At 37.1% G+C, this 27,767-nt stretch overlaps 1 protein-coding gene across 1 annotated transcript in view; it reads right to left on the bottom strand.

The window, feature by feature from the left end:
• Positions 1–27,767, bottom strand: part of LOC131688740 (uncharacterized) — a 342,957-nt gene that overhangs the window by 116,388 nt on the left and 198,802 nt on the right. Inside the window, 1 exon segment of the mRNA XM_058973225.1 lies at positions 6,487–6,626. Coding sequence (XP_058829208.1) covers positions 6,487–6,626 — 140 coding nt within the window.

Below are 27,767 nucleotides of genomic sequence, written 5' to 3'. Positions count from 1 at the left end.
AGATAGGAACTTTAATATTCTAATGAGCTTCTCGAAATAGTTCTGTCAAATCCAACTGTTTCTAATTGTAATGCTTATAGAAAAATAACAACAACTTACAGCGAAATAGCTCTTTTGAAAGTTTGGTATATATTGTTGTTTTGAAGCATATTAAAAATACCAAACTATCTTAGTTCGTTAATTTCATGAAACAATACTGTTTTCAATCACTTTTACTGTTCAGATAACTCAGGTGTTTTGGGAATAGAAGAGGCGCATTTTTGGTGGGGCGTATATACCCTTTTACCCTACTGAATATATTTATTTTTATTTTTATGTCGTTAATTTTTAAATTTTTTGTTTTGAAGACTGAAAAAAAACATTGGCGCTCTTGACACGACATTGATTACATTGATGTTGAAACGGCTGCCGAATAAAACTTTTCATAAAAGTATTGGTTCGATGTCAATATTCTTTAAATTATCCAGTATGCATAATTTGCTATGTTTTCCCGAGTACGATTGGCAAAATTCTATTTTGTTCTATTATATAGTCTCTTATATGTCAAAAATAACGCTAAAGTTATTGTCGCACTTATAGTAAAAACTCACATCGCGCGCGTGTGAAAGGCACATCACATATAGCGGAGTTACAAGCAGTTTTCAGTGGACCCACTAGACAATGAGACAGTCGAACATAAGCGAGACATTGGAGTGATATGCAGTCTCTATTGTAAATGAGCGACCAAAATTAAAAGTCGCAAGGATATAACATGCTTCGCAAAACCCGTTTCAAACATATTAGAATATAAAAATCGGAAATAAACTTCAAGCATAAAAATCGGACAGACATCTTTCAGCATAAGAATCGCTTAAAAAGTTCTCACCCGTATAACTCGGCAAGGGTGAACCTCCAGTATAAAAATCGTTTAAAAATAAATAAATCGCTTGGAGGAGCATCCGTATATCTTGATGTTCAATATTAAAAGTCGGTTAACAAAAACTACTTTGTAAGAATCGGATGTATTTCTTTCCGGTTTTTTTACTGAAAGTTTTTTTACCCGACTCTTACAAAGAAATGTCCCAGACCGATTTTTATGCTTGAAGTTTATATCCGGTTTTTATATTCTAATATATTTGAAGCAGGTTTTACGAAGCATGTTCTGTCCTTGCGACTTTTATTTTCGGTCGCTCAAATGTGGGTAGAGGATCTCCTCTTTCAATGTTTGTTTATTTTTCTGCCTATTGTGTGCTTTTCGAAGGCTCCAAGGAACAAACTTACTGTGTATTTATATAGACGGCTGTCACGCGCCTATTTAAGTTGAGCTTTCATACAATAGAATTTCGAGCGTTTATCTTGCAAGGCACAATAAAAAAATTAACAAATCGGTACATCAATTTTTCAATTTGTTAAATAAATAACTGTCTCGGGAAATTATAGTCAACGTAAATGTGATTATTAACAATATTTATTTTCTGATTACAGATTACCAAACTGACCACAACTTTATCTAAGCAGGATCCATGCAGTTTCAACATCAATGTAATCAATGAAAGGTTATGCAATCGCTCGGAATTTCGACTTTTCAACCGGTACCTGGAGGTCCGAGTCTCTTATGTCATGCACTTATCTTAGTTCTGCTTATAAAGCAACTACCCTAGTAACAATTGAGGTTTTATGGCACTCTTGAAACCCTTCTTAAAACTTAGAATGCACTTGTAGTGTGCTATAAAACTAGAAATGCTACTTGGGTAAGGATTTCAGTGTCCCTTGCAGACGTCCCTCAGGTGTATTATTTCTGCACACAATATGCACAGAAACCGAAATATATGAAAAATTAAGCAAAAATAACACATGAATCAAAATAATCAATTTCAACCAAATTCTAATTTCAAATGATGTATGTTCTTTTACAAAAACACTAAAGTTTTGAGAAAAGTGGAAAGTTAAGTTCACTGCCCAAGTAACAATTTAGGTTATATAGCAACTACAAGTGCAATTTAAGTTTTAAGAATGGCTTCAAGAGTTCCAAGTCACTGAGCAGACGATTCATTAGAACAAAGCAGGAGCTTCTATTACACAAAAATCAAAAAAAAAAAATTCAATATTTGTTCCTTCACAAACCGTTAAATTTATTTCCGCTGGTGACGAAATTGTAAAAACACCGGTAACCGAATTTTCCAATGATTCGACCGAAGCTCGTTCGTGTTTTCATTTGAACTGCATATTCGTGAAATAAGTCGACACTAGGTGTTTAAAGGCGAAATATTCAGCCGTGGCAATGTCTTGAAGGTTCGCCTAGATAAGCTCAGGATTATGATATCCTGTTTAAGGTAAGTAACGATATTATTGACGACAAGTGTTTTATGAGGGACTACCGCGTCTACATGTGAATGTCCGTTTACATAGTTGAGATCGATGGTGTGGTCACCGATTCGAATTGGTCATGCGTGTGGTGAAGGGATCGGCTGTTTCAATGACCCTTTCCTCCATTGAGTAGAGACTGAATGGTATCCAGCACAGGATGGGACAAAATGGTATGTCTCCTCAAACTCGTATCGGGCGACGTGCTTAGCTAATAAAGACGGGACACTCATTTGCGGTTCAATCAGCTGCTCCTTCGACAAGGTTGGCACTAATAGCAAATGTACCTTTGTAGCAATAAGGACCGGTATGGCAAGTTCTAATCTCAATTTTTTACAACAATGCACCACTCACCTCCACAAATCGTTCTGCTCTCTTTGGTCAGCAAAATAGCGACTCAAACGATCCCCATGTGGGGGACATCTGTTACGACCCACAAAAACTATAGGTAGATCGCTGGTAAAGGAAGCGCTGATACAAAATTATAGAAAGCATCTCCTGGTTTTAAAAATTTGAGATCAAGCAATAAATTTCCATCGCTTCCAGGAACACCCAAAATTCCAAGTGGCTCAATATTTCAACCACAGATTCGACTTCGTGTAGGATGGGTTGGGCCTTGTTTGGGCACCGGAAACTTTGTGATATTGCGGAGCTCCTCCGATACCGAAGAAGCTACGATTGTCACGGTACGGCATGAGAATGTTTTTACAATGATAATCGATTTAGCTTACTCCATGATCTTTACTAGAGCTTTAAGGAGATGGCCTGCTCAAATGCCCATAACCACAGTTCTGTCCTATTAGTGTTGCTATAAAATAGTGAAAACAAACGATAGTTTTTTGCTATGTTTGGATTTGAAATCTTTTTAGTTGAAATTTTTGTGTCATACAACTCAGTTTATTTATTCTTTTGTCCACTTTAGATTTGATAACAACGCCATTTGTTATGAATAAATTAGAATGGGACTAACAGGCCGCAGCGGGCTCTTCTGATGCTTTCGGTGGAGTCTTGGCTTTGCGCCCCTTTGGTGTTTACATTGACTTTGTTTTTCAGTTCGACTTACGAACGGTAATTTAGTGAGTGCATGGAAATGGCACACTTATCCTGACTTACTTATCCCCACTTACTTGGTAAAGCCAACCGCACGCTACGGGCCTGGGTATAGTATCCTTACTAACTACTGTCGAATTACATTTAGATCGGAGTTATGGTTCCAGAATTATGAGTTGAAGAGTGCGTTATCAAACGACGAGATAACATAGTTCTCAGAAGTCTCCTATCTCATGCCTCCATCAAGTTTAAGTCTATTGATGATATTTGGTCCTTAGACCGACGACGTCTTGATTCTAGCAGCTTTCTGCCGACAATAGCAGAATGAGAGGGTGCGAACGCTGCCGTAAGAATAAGTAGTCGATTGGAGATCAGTCCCAATGCGACTTTAATCTAGTAATCGAAATTAGACTTAGTGTCGATGATCACGGGTCGATAGATACTGAAAATTCGCCTCGCATGTTTTCATGAATCTAGCGTCTAGTTCCATTATTGCTAACAAGCCCGTCCATTAGGTTAACAATACTTTGTATTTTCTTTCAATAGTCGTTATTATCGCTCGTAAACGCGTATTTTGCAAACAATCGTATAATAAAAATAAGAAATAATTGTTTATATTAGGTTATATCAATCGGTGGTTTTCAACCCAATAAATATATCGTATAAAAAAAGAAATCTGTGTAGATACTGTTGCAATAAATAGTGATCCGGTAAATTACACAGATTAGCTTTAGCTTTTCTAGGCAATACTCTCACGTCCGGCTGTTTGAAGTTCAAATTGCTTTTGTTTAGAAAACATAGTATACTCTGGGTAACATTCTACTTAGCGTTTTAAAAACGCCGAATATTAACTATGCTCAACAGATCGCATCGCCTACTTGGAGTGAATGCTCCATCTCCGCGACACCTATGGACGAGTCGGATTCGTCGTCGTTCATCCGTTGGGTAAGTTAAGCATCAACAATTCCCATCCATTTTATCCTTATCCCGTGAACGATGGATATGAGGACGGCCGACCTTGGTGGCTTTCATGCTGAGTTTTTAATATGGGTCGGATTGGTATGTTGGTATGTTTTGTATGTGGTATCCAAATTTGCCAAAACCTTTTCGTTAAAAAATGTACACGAGAAACTCTATGCTAGCTCATAAGAACCTAAATATTTCACACTCAAACTGCACTATCTTCTTCATTATATTGCTCTTATATGAATATTGTATCGCTCAGTTAATCATTTATAATTCTAATTCTTCCAATTGAATGTCTTCAAAACAAATAAAATATGTCGCTAAACATTTTTCATTCTCAAAGACTCCTCAATTGTGACAAATATCAAAGTAAGCACAGAGGCTAAAATCACATCATTTAAATGCTATAACTATTGAGATGGCACTCTGAAAATTATAATTTATACCGTTTTATGAAGAAATAACGGCAAAGTTAAGGTTTTGGGATATTTTCTCCCCAAAACCCTCTATTTTTATGTTTGTGCTCAGTGCTACAAATCATATATTTTTTCAGTTTTTCGATGTGAAAAAATATCGGGAATAACCGGATTTTCTCATCTCTATTAATCATTAAACTATTTTTATCAAATGTACCTAATTGAACATAGGATATTCTCAAACACAAAATTGAAGTAGATACGTCAATGCTAAAATTTAATTATTTGATGGAAAAATGCGATATCACGCATAAATATCACAACAAATAAAGTTTTTGTGTTTTACCGAAAACGAATTTACTTCAAAAAAATTATACGATTTGATATGAATGACAAAATGCCATTGAACCCGAACCTCTCGTATTCTAACTAAATTCAGAAATGTTATTAAAATAGGGAATTTTGGAGACAGAATATCCCAGCACCCCAACTTCCCATATTTTTCGAGAAATGAAAAGATTTCCAAAAAGTACTAATACTGTTTCCTTTAGAAAAGATATAAACCATAAGTTTCTGAGATCTAGCTTAAAAATTATGTATTTAATGAATTTTCCTGCAAATAACCCGATTGTGGCAATGGTAAAAACTTCAATTGCAATGGGCGTTGGTCAAAAATTGTCCAAATGATGTGAAAGTTAGCATCTGAGCTAATTTTGACATTTGTCACAACATGAGTGTTTTTTTAATAATGCTTTATGATAGGATCTCAAAAAACTAAATGGAAGATACCAGCAACATTTTGGAAATACTATTTTGGATTCAGAAATATAGAAAAGTTATTCTTGCTTAGCTGCCTTGTTCAGCTTGATCGAGTCATATTAATCATTGTCAAACAATCCCCTTGCCAGGCAGTATCCTTAGATCAGCGGTTCTCAACCTTTATCGTGCCGCGGACCCCTTTGAAATCACCCTTGGTAGTTACGGACCCCCAGCTTGGATTCTGTATACTATCAATACAGTATTTTCAGTCTACTGCGGAAAAGTGCTAGAAATTGCAATATTCATTCAGAAAAGATGATCCTCTTCGCATATCCACAGTAACGACTACACCCTCCCCCCTAAAAGGTCATTTTGAAAAGATTTTAGAGACATTACATTGAAAGGCGCGGATTTTTCTGGAGAACTCAGAAATATGAAAAAAATGAAATTTTACTAAAGTGGTGCTAACGTCACTTTTGCATATAAATGTATTGTATACTATCAATACAGTATTTTCAGGCAACTGCAAAAAAGTGCTAGATACCCATCCAGAAAAGATGTTCTTTTTCGCAGATCCACAGAAACAACTACACACACACCTCTAGGGGTCCGTCAACGGAGTCCTGGTTAAGAATCGTCTTAGATGAAAAGGGTGCTCTGAAAAATACCTATTGGAAATATAGCATAAACAAGTACATAATCATATTTGCGCTCACGTCATTCTACTAATCCATATATCAGTCGTTGGAGGTGACGACATTCCAACGCATTGAGAGTAGAAAAATTTATATTTAGTTGTTCTATTCTACTAATATAATAGAGTACAGCGTTCGGTTCCGATCATTCATTGCAATGTGAACAAAATTGCCAAACATCTATATGCATATTTAGTTAAGTCAGTTCTACACTAGTTAAAACTACATCGAATGTATGCAAGTGATTGTATACTCACCTATCGTTTGCTGAACCGGCCGGTTTCAGACTTCGGAACGCTTTCAGCCACTTGGTCTTCATTGAGGAGGAACTAGAAGAAGACATTTTACGTTCACCGCGAGGTGAACCAGGATCTATTCTACCCAAAAATAACTCTTTCTGTAACGAGAAAAATACGATGGAAAACGAATGGAAGAAAGAGAGAAGAAAGGTAAATTTGGAAACAACATTCTACTACTTCTAGAAAACTATATAATAATAATCGATTAAATTAGGTCCTATACGAAATGAGGGTATGTATTATGGTTATATAGTGAAATTGGTGCTATTGCTAGATTTAGCCAGTTTCTTACGCTGGTCATTTTTCTAGTATGGCAGAAGAAAAGAGCACGAGTAAGCGAAAAGTGACCACTCTGATAAATCTATAATGGACTATGACCAATGCTATAGCTATGAATGTGTTTCTTTTGGTAGAGTAAAACTGAATACATAGTCTAGAGCACTACAGTAGTATGTGGTTACGTAAATCAAATTACATTCAAAACAGTACGCTTTCTATTCAAATTGTGGCCGCTCCACGCGAATCGAGTGCATTGTAACAGCGTGGTTTTTCGTCCAGCCGGCAAGAATAACGACCAAACTATTTGATTGCTCTTGTTGGGAAATTCAAAATTGCAATCAGTTGACGTGTATAGAATATTGTTATGTTGAAATGTATTTGTTCTGGGTTGGATCGTAGGAATTGATTTATTTTCAAAGTGCACTTTTTCTTTTTGTCCATTTTGTTCCATCATTAAAAACAGAATGGTTTCATAACGTTCTGAACCGGTGATGAGAATCTGCAACCGACGTTCTGTATAACTACTGTATCAGTTCAAAGCAATGTTGACAACCTTGTAACACTTTAGAAATGCATAATAAAACTATGTCACTGTGCAGAAAGTTGAATACTGCTTATTCAAAGCGGCCAGCTCTGAATCCATTCGCAAACAAAACGATATGATGGCCTAGGTCGAGTCCCTCGTTACGGTTGAAATACATTCCGGGTTACCCACAGATTACCAACCATGCAATATAATCTGCGCAGCGTCACACCATCTTGAAATAATTTAAAATTCATTGAAATATGGCAAAGCATTCAAGTTTACTGGGACAGGACGATAAATTTTCTTTGAACCTCCAGTTTCTCTCATTTTTTTTTCTATTTCCTACACTAACGAACCTGTCGCTTGACCCTTCAACCAACCGTACCATCATATGTCAAAGTCAAGCAGGGAGCGTTTGGAATAATACCATCAGAATCATGATTAAATGACGAGACATTGCCGCCCGTCGATCTGCCAAGTGTGTGCACATCGTAGTGATTCTCGGTACGGACATCATTAGCGCAAAATGGGAGAAAAAAACCAGTTGAATCAACCAGCATCTATCTGGGAGGATTTCCTGGTACGTATATGTGATACGGGTTTGCTGACATTTGATTAAGTGTGTATTCCAAGATGCATATCTCATTTCTGTATTTGAGAGTACTTGACCTAAATTGTAACCAGCTGGGGATGATCTAAGGAATCATTTCAGTGATTGAATGAACTTGACTCCATTAGCTGATGTAGAGTTGATTTGTTGTAATAAGATGTCTGTTTGCAAATAAATCGTCGGAAGTGAGAGAAAAAAAATGATTTTAGACTGTTTTGTTGTAGAATTTGGTATTAAATTTGCCTTTCTCAAATAGGATGGTTATGCCATCAACCTAATCTTGACCCGTACTGCCATTGCATGCAAAGGTGACGTAAACGCCATCGACCATATTTTTCAGGAAATCAATTTTTGTCTTGCATGGTACGGATAATAGCAAACTTTTGTCACTTTATTTTTCGCGTATTAAAATTTATTTATTATTTTTATTTGAAGTCACTTGCACTGCAAGATGCGGATTTTCGCAGCGAACTTAAATATATGAAAAAGTGAAATTTGTCCAAAGTGGCGTTTACGTCACTTTTGCAAAAAAGGCAAGCAGAGGGCTGGTCTTCCATCGGCTGCTATAGAATTTTTTGTGGATTGAAGTTCCGATTCTGGAGTTTCGTACAGAAGAGTGCTGCAACACAGCAATTTTGATATAAACTGGTAGCATGATTATATCAAAATGATGCAAATATTACTTGGATTTCAAATAAATGGCAATCTTACGTCGCTTTGATCACATTAGCCACCTACCACGATTCTTGATACAATTTAGGCAGCAACTGAATAATGTTCAAAAGGAGCACGCTATACGGCCAGAATAATCCGCTGGATGTTTTCTGCCAGCTTTTCAACAATGTTTATCATCTCTTTGATCTTAGTATAAGCAAAGAATCATTCAAATTAAAAATAGTTATTTTATAGTTGGACTATAGTTATTTAGTCTGTGCGATGTAATATTTTTAATCGAAGACTATACAAATTATTAAATTAAATGAAAGGCAAATTATACGATCAAATTTGTAATGTTTTTGAGTTGTATGTTTTCAATGTTAAAAATATACAGATTTGATGCAACATAATTTATTTTTAAATTTACTATTTTTGGACATTTTTTCATACCATCACTCTGAAAGACGCGAACTTAATCCCTGAGGGCTAAATCCCCATCTGATTTCTTCCCATCCTACCTCCTTCAGACCACCACCGCCATCCACCCCGCATGCATAAATAAGTTAACAGAAGGCAACATTGAACTAATACTGATTATGCTAATTAAATAAAATTATATTCTATTTATTTGTTTATTTCGGTTGCAAATGGTGAGTGAGTTGACAAGAAAAAGGAGTGTGCAATATAGCTCTGGTTCTCATAAGTTACTACCTCACGCTTCCACGGGTCAAACGATGATAGATGGCCGCCAGCTGAGAGTTGCGTGCTTAGATGGTAGCGCAGCCTGGGCACTGTTATCCTTCTGACATCAGCGAAGTGAGGAGTTGCGTACTCGAGCGTCTGTTCACCAGGAGGTGCGGCTCAAACAGCGTCCGACTAGCATCCAGCGGCTGAATAAGAAAAGCTATATCGTGCCAGCTACACCTAAGGTGGCAACCCCACCAGCGCAATGTAGGTAGAGCTACTCCGGTAAGGTAGTCTACCGAAATACCCAAAACACCACGAAAGGCAAGAGTTGAGCAAAAAAGAACAGGATTTACGGCAAACGACCCGGTAACGAATAAAGGATATCGATTGGAAACTCGGGTCTGGGAACGTAAGAACTTTGAATGAACCCGAACGCGCAGGGTTCCTGGCTCGCGAACTGCGGTGTCCACGTGGCAGCAATACAGGAAGTACGATGACCGAAAACCGGAGTTCGCGAATTCAGATCAGTGGACCCCATTGCGAACTCTTCATTCAGGCACCACATCTACTACAGCCCTGATGAAAGAGCAGAACATGGCGTTGGTTTCATAGTGATCGGGAAGCAAATGAAGCGAGCTATTCGATGGAAGCCGATAAACGACCGACTCTGTGTGTTAAGAATTAAGGGCAAGTTCTTCAACTACAACCTGATCAGTAATTATGCGCCCACTAACGAAAGCCTGATGATATGTAGTACGCATTCTACGAGAACTTAGACAAGGCCTATAGAGATTGCCCAAGATAAGATGTTAAAACAGTCATCGGAGATGCTAACGCGCATGTTGGGAGGGAGCAGTTCTTTCACCCAATTATTGGTACATAATGTCAAGAGCATGTGGGAGGCTGTCCACGAAGCTATGACTATAACGGCAGGGTAAGTGATAGGTACAGCTCAGTGGCGCCAACGAAGCGGTCGGTTGAAGAGTGCCAGAGAGTGACGAACGAGAAGAATGCGGCGAGAAGCAGGATGCTAGTGGCTAGTACACACCTCAACAGAGAGCGGTACGGGGAAGCGAGAAGTGTCGAGAAACGAATCCACCGCGAAAAGAAAAGGCAGCACGAAGAAAGTGTGATTGCTGGAGCGCAAGAAAGCATGGACCGGAATGATATGCGGAGATTTTATGCAACTGTCAATGGAGCGCGGCATAAATCAGCACCAGTGCCCGTTATGTGCAACGACCGAGAGGGAAATTTGCTGACAGACAAAACAATGGTAGCTGCCAGGTAGAAGTAGCATTTCGAGGTTTTGCTGAATGGCGGAAGTGAAAGTGTATCTAGGAACAGGATAAGCATTGAAAATTACGGACAAGCTGTGGATCCACCAACACTAGAAGAGGTTAAGAAAACTATACGGGAGCTAAAACCAGTAAAGCTACTGAGGAGGACGAGATACCGGTTAAACTTCTCAAACATGGTAGTGAGCAGCTGCACCAAATAATCCACCGCATTATTCTAAGAATATGGGCGGAATAAGAATTGCCTACTAGTTGGCTGGATGGACTCATTTGCCCCATCTACAAGAAAGGGCGCAGACTGGAGTGCGCTAATTACAGGGAGATATCTCTCCTGAGTTCGGCGTACAAAATACTATCGCGTATCCTGTTTAGCAGACTGAGACCACTTGAGGAGTCCTTCGTCGGCGAATACCAGGCTGATTTTCGTGAGGGCCGATCAACGACGGATCAGATGTTCAGCCTGCCTGTTCCTAGACAATTTCCAGGAGTACAACTTGCAGACCCACCATCTGATCATTCATTTTAACCCTCTAGTGCCCAAATTTTTTTGGCTTGAAAAAACTTTTGGAGGTGGGCCTCGTGATGAGAAAAACGAAAATAATGTTGAAAATTCTTGGAAGTAATGGGTTTTTCATTAAGACCTTAAAATAAGTAAGCCGCCTAGAGGCGGTATTGGGCACCTGGGCGAATAAAAAACAAAAACTTCTTTTTCTTCTAGTTTCTTCAACATAAGCGAATACAGATGCTTATATTTTGGACTCCATCAGAACGCAAAATACCTAAACTGTAAGGAGTATTTCTCTAGTGATTTGGTTGTTTAATTATTGACTTCTAATTTATAGTAGGGGATTCCAGGGTCTGCTGGCGATGGTTTCACTTATCATGTTTTATGTTTTTAATTTAAGAAGATCGTGTAAAAGTGACTGCGTTGCATAAAAGAGCGGACTGTTGTCTGCATTACAGAATTTTAAATATGTGACGCGGAAATCTCGCCAATTTACGACTATACGCACAATGATGCCACCTGGCCACTTTTGATGATAAACTATGGATCGAGTGAGATGTTTTTTGAATAAAACTGCAAATCAATGATACTTGTTATTATTTTTCAGCCTCAATGCTCGTGTATTTTAATTTCGGCGCACAATTTGTATTCAAAAGCTAAATTTTCGAAATTTTTCGGATAAAATTCCGAAGTAAACAAACACAAAAAAAAATTTACTTGTGGTTACGCATATTACATATACGACCGAGGAAAGTTCCTTTCGCGCGCTATCGAAAAATCTAGTCATTCGTGGAATAGCTTTGAATTCGCCCTAAGTAACAAAAATGCTGAAATTTAAGAACGTTACTTAGGGTAATGAGTTAGAGCGGCGTTAGCCATCTTTGTTCAACGTATTGGTTCAAATGGCGATTTTTGATATCATAATGGTTCATAAGAAGAAAGCAAATATATTGATGCCAATTCATACGCATTACATCAATTGTATTCCGAGTAATTAATGAAATTGTGAGGCACCCTTCCTAATACGAGTAAAGTAGGCTCTTCACTCTAATACGCTCGAAAACTCAATATCACTTACAACGTGTACGAAACAGAATTTAATGCAACATAAACACATTGGAGAATGGATTAAACAGTACTTGAAGTGCAGAACTAGAGACAGCGCCATATGTCTAATACAAAAGGAGAAAAAAAGATTCTGTCAACTAGCCCCAGACTCCTCTAAATATTATTAAATGATAAGAATATCCATATTCTAACTGCAACATTCACCCAAAGTTTTCAAAACATGAGTTTTTTCAGCTAAAATTGCACATAATACTGGTTTCGGTACGATAAGTAATCACTAAAGACTAAAAACAATTTTCGCTCAGGTGCCCAACAGCGCCTCTAGGCGGGCAAAGTATTTTACCAAAAAACCTAAACTTCCGAATTATTCCACTAAACCAATTCACATCTACAGTGAAATGCTAGTAACAGGCTACTCAAAAATATTTTTTTAGTTATTGAAATTTCCAAAAACAGTTAAAATTTGTTTAATGAAGATTACCACTAAACACAAAATAGTTTTTTTCCACGTTTTCCTCGAATTTTCAACTTTGAGCTTCAAATGCCTTTGACAGAAAGCTACGAATATTAAAATAATGTGTGTGTATGAAGGGTGTGAGCGTTGGGAAAAATGTTAAGGCGGATGACAATATACAATCATGTTTTAGTAGTTTTATTTAGATTTTTATAGAGACCGCCTAGAGGCGGTGTTGGGAACTAGAGGGTTAAGGCAGCGTACGCCTCAGCGAAAAGAAATGATCTGTGGCAGATAATGTCAGAACATGGTTTTCCGCCGAAACTTATTAGGCTGATACGTGCGACGTTGGATGGTTCAAAATGAAGTATTCGGATCAGTGTCGGAAAAAGTTTTTTTCATTTGCCAAAATCAGGCGAAACTGACGAAAGAACGAAGCCTCTTTCCATACCACTAGCACTTTGCGAAATCGAAAAAGAGACAACGGGCTAGGACAAAGCAAGCATGTAGCAGAGCGTTTTCATTATTCTCTCCGCACGCCTTGATATTGGTACCTTCGATATTGAACTTACTGCTGGGGAAACGAAAATGCACTAGCAATGATATTTATTTTGCGATGCTCGATACTGTAGATTTACGAGCTAATGATGGTATTGTAAGACGGAAGCCTGATCGGTGTGCATATTTCTCATTTTAACTATGTTCTAGTTGCATTATTAGATACACATTGCATTAATTTCATTTAATGAATGAGAATCGCAAATTACTGAGCATGCACCAAAACGAAATTGCAACTTCGGATTGTCATAGGAAAACGAAAGTCGCTGCTGCTGCTACTCGTTTACGTAGAATCGAGAGAGGAGAAGACATCGCCTTTATTGTTTTATTTTTTTATGCATTTAGCGACGAAAGAGGCAGGGAAAGGACGAAGATGAATTCACTGAATTTCGCCGTTCATTGAATAGGTATGAGAATTTTAGGCTCTGATTCGGATTGCAGATGACATCTCAACCTCATTTGTGACCTTAGATGGACTAAAGCAAGGCGATGCACTTTCAAATTTGCTATTCAATATTGCTATTGAAGGAGCTATCAGGAGAGCTGGCGTGCAAAGGAACAAAACTATCATCATAACGTCACATATGCTCCTTGGTTTTGCGGAAGATATTGATATAATTGGAATCGATCGTAGAGCAGTGGAAGAGGCCTTTGTACCTTTTAAGAGGAAGACAGCGAAGATAGTATGGTACAAACTGTACAAAAAATATGCTAAACATTTCCACAATTATTTTGAACATGACCAGCCATGCAGTCTTAGATTGGAGAAATGAGAGAGGCACAATTGCACCACTGGATGGATTAAAAAGTTTTTCTCTTGTTTAAAAAGGCGAAAGATTTATTCGACAATTGAAGAGAGATCAGAGTGATTTCTCTTGTTTAGTTCGTTTGGGGATTCAGTGATGAAGAAATTTATGATATGAATATTTTTTATCTTTAGACGAAATTTGTTATCCGAAATACCAGTAACTCGCACCGTACACAGTCACAAATGTGATACAGGTGGAAACCAAGCTTCGTAGTACCACTAAAAGTTTCTGAAATTTTGTTAATGCTAAAAGAAAACATTCTATTATTTCTGCGAAGACCTTGTTTGAAAATATGATTGTCTATGTGTTTTCGCCAACTACTACATTAAATCTGGAAACTGATACCGTTGCTGTGGTCCTAAAAGATATAATTGACTAGAGTACGTTTACTACGGTAACGGTTATCGCCGTTACAATAAAATTGAATTCAACTTGTTTTTATTTTCTTCGATAGTTGAACGAATCGTCTTTTTCGAAAGAAATTTGCATAGTACCCTTAAAAAAATCTTGAAAACCCTTGAAGAAATAATAAATTTGCTCTCGGTTGAAATAAAAACCGCCAGTTTTCGGGGTAGAAAAAACACCTATGTGCGGGGATTGTGAACCGAGCTGAGGTCTGTTTCGTACTAGGCTGCATACTTGGCTCACACGCAACTATGAATGGCTGCCTCAACCAAAAGCACTGCAAAGTGAATTGTGCCGTCTTGATTGCCTCTCTTCAGATTTGCAAATTGATATCATTGCTTATAATAAATATTGCCTCTGGTCACATCACATATTTAATGACTCTTTCGGGTGAATGCATTGAAAAAAATGTTCGGACACCATTTGTATAAGTAGATAAAAGCCGACTTATATAGTATGAAGGATTTTGCTACGATTGAGCTTATAAGAATTCTTTTTTTTAATCAACCCAACCCAATAATAGCGCAGCATTGTTGTACCGAGTGAAATAACCACGATACGACTTCCGCTCCTAAGCGAAAGCATTTGAGCTAATTAAAATTAGTCCTTTGCTTGTGATCTCTTTCGAAGCATTTGTGTCTGCGGTTTTCGCAAACTGCAACCAGTTTCTATCCTTGAAAACACGCTGAAGCGCAGATAGGACAAGTTCGCATGCATGAAGTAGGTATTCTTTTGAACTGTCCAACGCAAAAGTGTACATCGAACACTATTCAACTTTTGACGAATAGCTTTATATCGTAATGTGGTCAATAGAGTGGGACATGGTTACATGAAAAAAATAAAATTTGGCTCCGAGTAACTTTTTGGGTCCCATTTAGCTCCCAGAACAACTCTGCAAATTTTTAGCTCGATCGGTGAAACTATATTTTTGCGCCCGCGGTTTAAAGTTTACATGGGATTTCGCATGGGAAAATTGTCTTTTGCAAATTAATTCTCCCAAGAGTCGCCCATTATCTCCTAAAAATAAACTGATGTCTGATTTTTATAGGAAATTTGTCAAGGAAACAAAGTCTAGAAGACTGTAAAACGTTTTGATGCTTGTGGAAAAAGTTATTAAGCAAAAACTAATTGATGTCCTGAAGATTGATGAAAATTTCACTTTTCATAGCATCACTGCTTCTGACGGTTTTATTATATACAAAAATTTTAACTTTCTCTTATTATGTACAAAAGAAGCCTCAATTTATTTCTCAAAACCTTGCGAAGTGGCCAAATAGTATAGATAAACGATTTAGATACATTAAGAGAGGATTAAAACAAAATTGCGTATAATTGGACAGCCAACAGCAGTGGTGCTAGAAAAAATGAATATTTTATCAATCATCAGAGCATCAATCGGTTTCTGCTTAATAACTTTTTTCTCAAGCATCAGATCATTTCGCGGTTTTCGAGACTTTTTTTCTTTGTTAAATTTCCTATACAAACCACATAACGATTTATTTTTAGGAAGTAATGAGCGACTCTTGGAGGAATTATTTTGTAAAAGTTTACTTTCCCATACAAAATCCCATGTAAACTTTAAACAGTGGGCGCAAAAATATAGTTTCACCGATCGAGCTAAGAATTTGCACATTTGTTCTAGGACCCAAATGGTACCTAAAAAGTTGCTCGGAACTGGAATCTATTTTTTGTCCCACCCTAGTGGTCAACTTACTCTCGATAACATTTTAAACCTAATTTTAAATCAAATTATGTTGGTTTTAGTCTGAATGGCATGTATTAGTTATTGATGATTGAATTAAGGCACATTCCAGTGACAGGGGACAACGTTTGCACGCATCATGCATCTGTTAACAGCTCGTCGTTTGAAAAATCTTACGATGTACGCTCAAAAAACTTAATTGAATACTTTAAGAGTCCTAACACAACGTTAATGTTATGAGTTGTTTTTTAGGTCCTTTAGAGCATCTATTTGTTTTAGGAATTTGATTATCAATAGTTACAGAACAATACTATATACTTAGATTTTCAAGTTTTCAGGAAATTTTTTTCACGACCGATGTGAACGCTACATTAGAGGACAACACCAGTGGCGGATCCAGGCGGAGGGTTTTGGGGGTCCGGACCCTCCTCCCGAATTTGTTTTAACTTCTTGGGATATTTTGAAAAGGTTTCAATTTTAAATTCATTCTAAGTTCAAAATCATTCCAAACCAGATTCGATAACCAAAACCGATTTTAATTGAATGAGGATATGGCATATTACGTATTGTACAATGAACATTTCAAAGTCGAAATTTTGGCCCCCTCCGAAATTTTTTTCTGGATCCGCTCCCGGAAAACACCAAAATGAACGCAAACGGTCGCATATGAAGTATTGTCCCCTAACGCAACTGAAGTATTTGTTGAAGCTCAAACAAAGCGATATATATTACATCTAAACCTGTAAATAACCCAAAATAAAGATTTGAAATGCCAAACGTCTGGTCTGGTATTTCTAGTTTCACCTTCATATGTATTTGACAAATGATATTTAGAAATCAAATGAATATGGATTGAGTACAGGATACACCACATACCACAATTCGGCTCGGCAATTTCCCAACAACCGTGTAGTCAGTAAATTTAAAAACTGATATCTCAGTAAAGTGAGATTTGTTTGCTGATTTCCGGTGAAATATTTTCCGAAACTCAGCTATCAAACGTCACTTTTACTGATATCTCAGCTAAAAAGTGTATTGCTGCGATTTCAGCTGTTGAGATTTCGGCAAAAGATGCGAAAAAAGCTGAGATTCGGCTGGTAAATTTTTTATTTGCATCGTTTTTATTTTTATCGTTATCGTTGTTGACCTGAACTTTGTTTTTTGACATTATAAAATCTTGAAAATTAAATTGACTGTTGATTGGGGCAGATAAAAAAAAAGTCATTAGGGGGGTTCAATATTTATTTTCTTGTTACATTAAAAATAAACAAATGTGACTCTGAAGCAACTCAACAAAGGTAAGGCTGTCCAGGGATGTAATGCACCTCAGATCAAAGAGAAAGAGAAGAATAAAAAACGCTCTTTGCACTTTTCATGCGAACCACCGCTCTTCTCTTTCACAATAAACCTCTTCACTCCGATGTGTGTGGCTCCCATACGTGCATTCTATTCGATGGCTGCACACCTCAAAGAGTAGAAATAAAGAGGCTCTTTAGTGTGAATCTTGGTCCCACGCGCACAGAAGCAGAGAAAGCAACCAAAAAACATTTTAAAAACGTTCTTCCAATCATACTTTATCTGAATTGCAGTTTGATTCGCCTTTCTACCTACTTGCCAGTGGGGGGAGGGACAATAAAGTGGCTCTTCAAGGTGACTCTTTGAACGAAATTGTGCAGCTCTTGGTGCACAGATCTTTCTCTTTTTCGTTTTCAAGTTTCTCTTTGAGCGGTCGCTCTGCACATCGCAGTGCTTTTGTGCTACTCTATTTTTCATCGGTGTATTTCGCTCTTTGTGGCACAATGTGTGAGCAAATAACAAGCCTGAGGCTGTCAAACGATTATACTCAGTCAAGCAGTTATTATATTTACATAATGTATATATTATTGTCGCGAAATACCAGTAATACGGTTGAAGTAATAATTTCGAAAGACAATAACGCCCTTCCAGTTCAACCTTTGGCGTTTGTACAACCGTTTCTACTCATAGATCTGCATAGACACTTAATACCCCAGTAACAATTAAGGTTTTATGGTGGATTTATAGTTGCTTATATCTATTTATCTTTTATGTCTATATTCTCTTCTGTAGGTTCTCAAAGTAACTATGCAAAAGGATTTATTGTAGGGGAGACCGGGGCTAGTTGGCGGTGTTTTCAGTTTTCATTTTTTCCGCTTTGATTTTGGTAGATCCTGCAAAATAGAACACGTTGCATGAAAGGGTAGAATATTGGCAACATCTCTGAATTTTATTAAAATGATTGATACGTTGTCTTCATTTCTAGAGACAAAAATATGTGACGTGGAAAAGCCGCCAACTTAACCTAGCATCGGGTAAGTTGGCGGTATGTATGGGGTGAGTTGGCGGAATACCAGAAAATGTACCCCGTCATTTTGACTTCGACGTGTACTCCATATTCAAAAGCAAATTTTCGAAATTCTTTAGGCGATTGGCTGAAATAATTGTCCCCTGCATTGACGAGAGACACAAGAAAAAGTTTCTCTTATTTTGGAGTGAAATCCAGAAATAAAAATATATGATGACTTGCCCCGTGTGCGTTACCGCCAACTTTCCCCAACCGCATATTTTCTAAAAAAGGATTTAAAAAATTACTTTTGGGTATGAAGAGGTATAATATCTATACGGATGCTGAATGCTCTTTTCACGCACTATCGAAAAATATAATCGTTCGGGGAATAGATTAGAAACCTTAAATAACACAGAATGTTTAAAATTAAGAAAATTTACAAAGTATGCTCAAAAACACAATATCGCTCACAGTTTCTACAAAACATAATGTTTCGCAACAAACACACATTGGATAATGCGTTTCACATTACTTGAGGTACACAACGAGAGACAGCGCTTTATGTCTAATAGAAACGGAAAAAGGGGGTTCCGTCAACTAGCCCCGGGCTCCCCTACTGTAACGGAAAGCGTTAGGGGACAACACTTCAGTGCACCCCTGTAAGAGAACGATTTCAAAGCTTATTATATACAAATAGCACAGTTTTTAGAAAGGTATTGACGAGTACTAATAGCTCCTGAAAAATTTTCAAAAAAGGGGCTTTGTTTTCGTGAAAAATTAAAAAAACATGATTTTTGCGTTAGGGGACAACGCAAAAATGCTCCATTTTTGCCCCCCCCCCCCTTTATCCAGCGACCCATTCACTCAATAAATCTGTATCCAAAGATGAAATCTTTGTACAATATGTAAACAATAAAATGGCATTTACGATTGCTCCAAAATAATGTTATTGTAAACCTACCGGTGCGGTACGGAAAAACAGATTCAATTATTAAAAACGAGTCATAAATGTATTACTGGTATTCATTGACGCCCGTAATAAAATTCTTTTAAAATATTTCTATATAACTATGATTTGGGATCCTTAAACTTATACCAACATATTTCAGAACAACTTTCACTTATATCAGCAGATTTATTTTCATGAGGTAAGCAATACAAGTGCGTGGAATGTGTCTTAATTGAAGTTACATTTTGTTGGGAGAATGTATATAGACACAGAATTAGAATATTCTAATACAAAAAAGAGCTATATTGTCAATTTGATAGAACTCCCATCAGTGGCGGATCCAAGGGAAGGGTCCTCCCGAGCAAACGAAAAGCCCATAATACCCCTATGGTTATGGTCCAATATCACCCCCACTGCATAATGTTTTGATAATGTTTCAAATGGGATCAACCCATGATAACACCATCGCCATGGTCCAATAAATATAAATTCCATATAAAAACCATATTGTGGTGTATTTATGGGTTATTGAGATCATTTTATCGTATTTTGATGATTGTGGAACTCGGCACGGAAAATATTTATGAACTTTAAAAGAGGCTGTGTGGTGTCTAACCCCATCAGAATTTGCTCGGGCTGGGGGTCCGGACCCCCCCGCCCCACAGTGGTCCCAAAGAGCAAAAAAGGGGTTTTTTAGATTGCGTCAAAACTATTGACTTTAGCAATATGGTGTTTTTGAGAAAGTTTCTTGGAGTAGAGTTATCCTTCTTTCTGTCTTATCGGATTGATGATTAATCCTCCTAATAGTGAGTTACGAAATTTATTTTCTTCAATAATTTAGATGGACAAATACTTACTTCAGTAAAGTTGTAGAGAAACTCGTTACAAACATTTTATCTGAAGACTTCAACTCTTTATCTTTTAAACTTTTTGAGTTATGGGACATTATTTGTAAAAGGCCCCTTAAAAACAGTTTTTTGCTCATAAGTTTTGTTCTAGATTTTTTCCATTATGTAAATGTTCTAAAACATTGTTTGGACTATTAAACTGCATTACTTTGCCGAAGACTGAATCTTGCTATCGCTAGTAAGTGTGGAGATATTCACGTTTTTTGATTGAAAATAGCTCTTTTCCAATTGCGATAACTTTGAAACGGGCAAAAACGGGCAAACCACTTTATAAACAAATTAAACTGCAAGAAAAGCACAATAAATGCTGGAAAAATCAGAACACCCCAGGACGGCCCTTTATGGAAATACTAAAACTGAAGATTGTCTCATTCCGTGATCAAATGCATTTGATTACTCGCCGTTTGGTTGCACTTGCGCCATGGTTATGAAGTAGGCGCAAGGGAATTGTCAGTTTCCGGTGTCAGGCGTATGCATTGAGTTTTTAAACAACTGTAACTTTTGACCCAAGCAAATAGAAGTTCGGATAATACTTAAAAAGCATACTTTAAAGTTCACATAAAGTTCTTAGCGAACTTTCAAGCTGTTCAAGCTTTAATAGAACTGCTTAAGGTGCTATTAGAACATAAAATGCATTGCAAAATTATTTAAAACGAGAAATTTATGCAGCTCCTTTATATCAATATTTGGTTGCTTGGGTATTTACTCAAGACGTGCTTGCAAAAGTAAGAAAGACTAATTATTGCGACTTTAACCCTTCATTTCAGAACTAATAGTAATATATAGTGATGTATTTGATGCTGGAACAGCTCTAGTATGGACAAACGTCAGCTCTAGTATTTTCATAGAAGGCCGCCTTGGGGAGATCTGATTTTTCTAGCATTTGTTGCGCTTTTCTTGCACTTTAATTTGTTTAGTGGTTTGCCCGTTTTTGCCCGTTTAAAAGTTATCGCCATTGGAAAAAGAGCAATTTTTAATCAAAAAACGTGAATATCTCCACACATACTGGCGATAGCAAGATTCAGTCTTCGGCAAAGTAATGCAGTTTAATAGTCCAAACAATGTTCTAGAACATTTACATAATGGAAAAAATCTAGAACAAAACTTATGAGCAAAAAACTGTTTTTAAGGGGCCTTTTACAAATAATGTCCCATATCTCCAAAAGCTTAAAAGATAAAGAGTTTGTAACGAGTTTTTTTACAGATAAAATGTTTGTAACGAGTTTTTTTACAATTTTGCTGAAGTAATTATTTGTCTATCTGAATTATTGAAGAAAATAAGTTTAGTATTTCACTATTGGGAGGATTAATCATCAATCCAATAAGACGGAAAGAAGGGGAGTTCTACTCCAAGAAACATTCTGAAAGACACCATATTGCTAAAGCCAATAGTTTTGACGCAATCTAAAAAACCCTTTTTTTTGCTCTTTGGGACGCCCCTAAGATTTTTTTTAACTTTTTGAGGCATTTTATATTCATTCTAAATTTCAGACCCCCTACGAATTTTTTTCGGGTTCCGCTCCTGCTTCCCACTTATTTTCAATTTTACAGGGGGCCAAAACATGATTGAGAGTCCCGCCCGCCTGTGGTTGCTTTGGAAATCGACAAAAGCAATCGAAAAGAAAATGGAAAGCAGGCGATTGTTTCATTGAATTTAGTGAAACTTCAAACAAGCCGAAATCGTTCCTGGTAAAAACCAACACGCTATCACTACTTAAAATTAGCCACAAGCATGTTGATATTAAGGGGTTACATACAAAGTTGAAACTCAAAAAATTGAATTTTTTATTGAATATTCAGATAGCACACAGGGTGATGAGCCTATTTTGGCACTATTAGGGAGAAGGTCGACCTATTTTTGGAAAAACTTTAAAAGATGCCATATTACCAATAATCTTTCTCAGAATAAAGTATGAGTGTACTGTTTCTTAAACATCTATATAATGCTTATTTAGCAGAATTGTCTTAATTTTCAGCATAAATGAAAAAAAAGTTCTATTCTGTGCATCTATTCCCACCTCAACGATCCAATTATCGCCTCATGGGTATGCCGATTTCCACCTCATCGTAAAACAATCTAGTTGAAACGCAATGCCTCATATTCCATTTGCGTTGATTCTAACTAGGTATCCAGATCAAGCCGATCAAAACAAACGTAAACATCACGCATATAAAAGAAACGCATCAGCTGTTAGTAGAAGAGCGCCCAAAATTGCGCATACAGGAAATAACCATGCTAAGGTTAACAACTGGAATGACAAGTTTCACATCATACATTGCTTTCTCCCGATCCGAATTGCATGTGCTGATGAAAAATAAAAAATATCTGCAATCAACAATTAGTTGAATAACTTGAAATAATTAATTACTTGTACCTGAAATAGCATTACAATAAATGTTCAAGTTCACGTTTTGGTTTGGCCGCACTGGTGATTCTTTTCTGTATGATGGATGCAAAAAGCTTGCTTTGATTGTGGTAGTGTATCGGACAAAACATGGTGATATTGTGAGCCCCCGTATTTAATATTATTCTATTATAACACTAGGCCTATCCTAGTATATGAAGAGTGATTTTAAAGTGAAATTATCGTAAAAGGTTATCCAGCTAAAATAAAGATATGTATCAGTGCAATGTATTTGTGCCGGATTAACGAGATATGAGGCGGTAAATGCTGGCTCGTGAATGTTTATTTTGCTAAGCGCCGTTGCGTCCTGTTTTGGTTCACTACGTGAGTGAGGCGAATTAGAAGATATTTCAATAAGGTGATTTTGTTTCAATTAAAAGTTTGATTTAGAGAATATTTCTTGAGCTTATTTTTGAACACCTGTTTTGGCCAAATCGCTATTGTCATTATCTCATATGCTTGGGTCGAAACCACGAGGTAAGAAATAGGGTCACAATAGGCTCTACTGCCATAATAGGCACGTCACCCTACTTTTGAAAATATCTGTGCAAAATTTCATCCAGATCGGGGTGCTAGATTTTAAATTACAGTCGTTTGCAGCGCGCTGGTTCTTTCACGAATGAAGTTAACACCAAACTTAAATCGCAATTATCTCGGAATGGAGTAGCGTTGCGGTGAACGTGATATCTCAAAAACTAGTCATCCGATATTCAAAAAAAATTTTTTTGTCGGTTTATTTGTTCAATACATCTACAGTCATATTAAAGCCCCAATGATGTTGGCCTTAATACTAATCTAATTTCTAACAATCAAGTATACAAAACCAATAGTCATACAATAATTAAAAACAAATAAAAAGGTCAAGTGTTGTTAGCTAATTGATTAAATAGTCTGGAAAACGTATACGCAGAGTTTGTCGAGAAACGTTGAAATCAAATGTCGTATTTACCTGGTTAAAAATTCGTTGCAGACCAGTGAATGCTATAGCTAGTGCGTCGGAATGGTAATCTGAACATAATGTTGTTGCGTAGTGTTCGAGGAGCGACGTTTATGTTGATTTGTTCCATAATAGCTGGAGCAGCTATACGACCTTGCAGAGTGTCAACGATGAACAAGGCTCTTGCAGTATTCCTTCGAGCTCTAGTTGAATCAGCTGACACCGGTTTTCATAGCGAGGTAGTCGGGAAGGATCTCTCCACGGCAATCTACGAAGCGCGAAACGTAAAAAGCGACGCTGAACGGACTCTATTCTCTCAACGCCATTATTATAGTTTGGACTCCAAACTTCAGAGCTATATTCTAGAATTGATCGCGATAAAGAACAGTAGAGCGATTTGAGATATCCGTAAATTTTTTGGCTATTCTGAAGATGCATACCAGCGCTCGAGATGCTTTACCAACTGCATAGGAGACGTGCTGTTTAAACGTAAGTTGAGGATCCAGAATCCCTCCCAGATCTTTAACGTGACTGACGCGTTCAATATCTGTTTCTAGTAGACGGTAGTTAAAATGAATCGAATCCTTTTTCCGTGAAAACGACATTACCGAACACTTCATCGGGTTCACGCACATGCGGTTCGTGTTACACCAATCAGCAAAGACATCAAGCTGCTGTTGGAGAAATCTGCAATCTTCAATTGAACGAATTATGCGGAATATCTTGAGATGCGATGAGATGGAGTCTTCAGAACTAGATGTACATCATTGAAGTATAGTAGAAACATTAACTTAACTATTAGGCTGATACGTGCGACGTTGGATGGTTCAAAATGAAGTATTCGGATCAGTGTCGGAAAAAGTTTTTTTCATTTGCCAAAATCAGGCGAAACTGACGAAAGAACGAAGCCTCTTTCCATACCACTAGCACTTTGCGAAATCGAAAAAGAGACAACGGGCTAGGACAAAGCAAGCATGTAGCAGAGCGTTTTCATTATTCTCTCCGCACGCCTTGATATTGGTACCTTCGATATTGAACTTACTGCTGGGGAAACGAAAATGCACTAGCAATGATATTTATTTTGCGATGCTCGATACTGTAGATTTACGAGCTAATGATGGTATTGTAAGACGGAAGCCTGATCGGTGTGCATATTTCTCATTTTAACTATGTTCTAGTTGCATTATTAGATACACATTGCATTAATTTCATTTAATGAATGAGAATCGCAAATTACTGAGCATGCACCAAAACGAAATTGCAACTTCGGATTGTCATAGGAAAACGAAAGTCGCTGCTGCTGCTACTCGTTTACGTAGAATCGAGAGAGGAGAAGACATCGCCTTTATTGTTTTATTTTTTTATGCATTTAGCGACGAAAGAGGCAGGGAAAGGACGAAGATGAATTCACTGAATTTCGCCGTTCATTGAATAGGTATGAGAATTTTAGGCTCTGATTCGGATTGCAGATGACATCTCAACCTCATTTGTGACCTTAGATGGACTAAAGCAAGGCGATGCACTTTCAAATTTGCTATTCAATATTGCTATTGAAGGAGCTATCAGGAGAGCTGGCGTGCAAAGGAACAAAACTATCATCATAACGTCACATATGCTCCTTGGTTTTGCGGAAGATATTGATATAATTGGAATCGATCGTAGAGCAGTGGAAGAGGCCTTTGTACCTTTTAAGAGGAAGACAGCGAAGATAGTATGGTACAAACTGTACAAAAAATATGCTAAACATTTCCACAATTATTTTGAACATGACCAGCCATGCAGTCTTAGATTGGAGAAATGAGAGAGGCACAATTGCACCACTGGATGGATTAAAAAGTTTTTCTCTTGTTTAAAAAGGCGAAAGATTTATTCGACAATTGAAGAGAGATCAGAGTGATTTCTCTTGTTTAGTTCGTTTGGGGATTCAGTGATGAAGAAATTTATGATATGAATATTTTTTATCTTTAGACGAAATTTGTTATCCGAAATACCAGTAACTCGCACCGTACACAGTCACAAATATGATACAGGTGGAAACCAAGCTTCGTAGTACCACTAAAAGTTTCTGAAATTTTGTTAATGCTAAAAGAAAACATTCTATTATTTCTGCGAAGACCTTGTTTGAAAATATGATTGTCTATGTGTTTTCGCCAACTACTACATTAAATCTGGAAACTGATACCGTTGCTGTGGTCCTAAAAGATATAATTGACTAGAGTACGTTTACTACGGTAACGGTTATCGCCGTTACAATAAAATTGAATTCAACTTGTTTTTATTTTCTTCGATAGTTGAACGAATCGTCTTTTTCGAAAGAAATTTGCATAGTACCCTTAAAAAAATCTTGAAAACCCTTGAAGAAATAATAAATTTGCTCTCGGTTGAAATAAAAACCGCCAGTTTTCGGGGTAGAAAAAACACCTATGTGCGGGGATTGTGAACCGAGCTGAGGTCTGTTTCGTACTAGGCTGCATACTTGGCTCACACGCAACTATGAATGGCTGCCTCAACCAAAAGCACTGCAAAGTGAATTGTGCCGTCTTGATTGCCTCTCTTCAGATTTGCAAATTGATATCATTGCTTATAATAAATATTGCCTCTGGTCACATCACATATTTAATGACTCTTTCGGGTGAATGCATTGAAAAAAATGTTCGGACACCATTTGTATAAGTAGATAAAAGCCGACTTATATAGTATGAAGGATTTTGCTACGATTGAGCTTATAAGAATTCTTTTTTTTAATCAACCCAACCCAATAATAGCGCAGCATTGTTGTACCGAGTGAAATAACCACGATACGACTTCCGCTCCTAAGCGAAAGCATTTGAGCTAATTAAAATTAGTCCTTTGCTTGTGATCTCTTTCGAAGCATTTGTGTCTGCGGTTTTCGCAAACTGCAACCAGTTTCTATCCTTGAAAACACGCTGAAGCGCAGATAGGACAAGTTCGCATGCATGAAGTAGGTATTCTTTTGAACTGTCCAACGCAAAAGTGTACATCGAACACTATTCAACTTTTGACGAATAGCTTTATATCGTAATGTGGTCAATAGAGTGGGACATGGTTACATGAAAAAAATAAAATTTGGCTCCGAGTAACTTTTTGGGTCCCATTTAGCTCCCAGAACAACTCTGCAAATTTTTAGCTCGATCGGTGAAACTATATTTTTGCGCCCGCGGTTTAAAGTTTACATGGGATTTCGCATGGGAAAATTGTCTTTTGCAAATTAATTCTCCCAAGAGTCGCCCATTATCTCCTAAAAATAAACTGATGTCTGATTTTTATAGGAAATTTGTCAAGGAAACAAAGTCTAGAAGACTGTAAAACGTTTTGATGCTTGTGGAAAAAGTTATTAAGCAAAAACTAATTGATGTCCTGAAGATTGATGAAAATTTCACTTTTCATAGCATCACTGCTTCTGACGGTTTTATTATATACAAAAATTTTAACTTTCTCTTATTATGTACAAAAGAAGCCTCAATTTATTTCTCAAAACCTTGCGAAGTGGCCAAATAGTATAGATAAACGATTTAGATACATTAAGAGAGGATTAAAACAAAATTGCGTATAATTGGACAGCCAACAGCAGTGGTGCTAGAAAAAATGAATATTTTATCAATCATCAGAGCATCAATCGGTTTCTGCTTAATAACTTTTTTCTCAAGCATCAGATCATTTCGCGGTTTTCGAGACTTTTTTTCTTTGTTAAATTTCCTATACAAACCACATAACGATTTATTTTTAGGAAGTAATGAGCGACTCTTGGAGGAATTATTTTGTAAAAGTTTACTTTCCCATACAAAATCCCATGTAAACTTTAAACAGTGGGCGCAAAAATATAGTTTCACCGATCGAGCTAAGAATTTGCACATTTGTTCTAGGACCCAAATGGTACCTAAAAAGTTGCTCGGAACTGGAATCTATTTTTTGTCCCACCCTAGTGGTCAACTTACTCTCGATAACATTTTAAACCTAATTTTAAATCAAATTATGTTGGTTTTAGTCTGAATGGCATGTATTAGTTATTGATGATTGAATTAAGGCACATTCCAGTGACAGGGGACAACGTTTGCACGCATCATGCATCTGTTAACAGCTCGTCGTTTGAAAAATCTTACGATGTACGCTCAAAAAACTTAATTGAATACTTTAAGAGTCCTAACACAACGTTAATGTT

The sequence above is a fragment of the Topomyia yanbarensis genome, chromosome 3 (genome assembly GCF_030247195.1).
Source record: "Topomyia yanbarensis strain Yona2022 chromosome 3, ASM3024719v1, whole genome shotgun sequence".
In the NCBI taxonomy this organism is placed as follows: Eukaryota; Metazoa; Arthropoda; class Insecta; order Diptera; family Culicidae; genus Topomyia; species Topomyia yanbarensis.
Note: the sequence above shows the minus strand (reverse complement) of the source record. Positions and strands in the feature narration are given on the sequence as shown.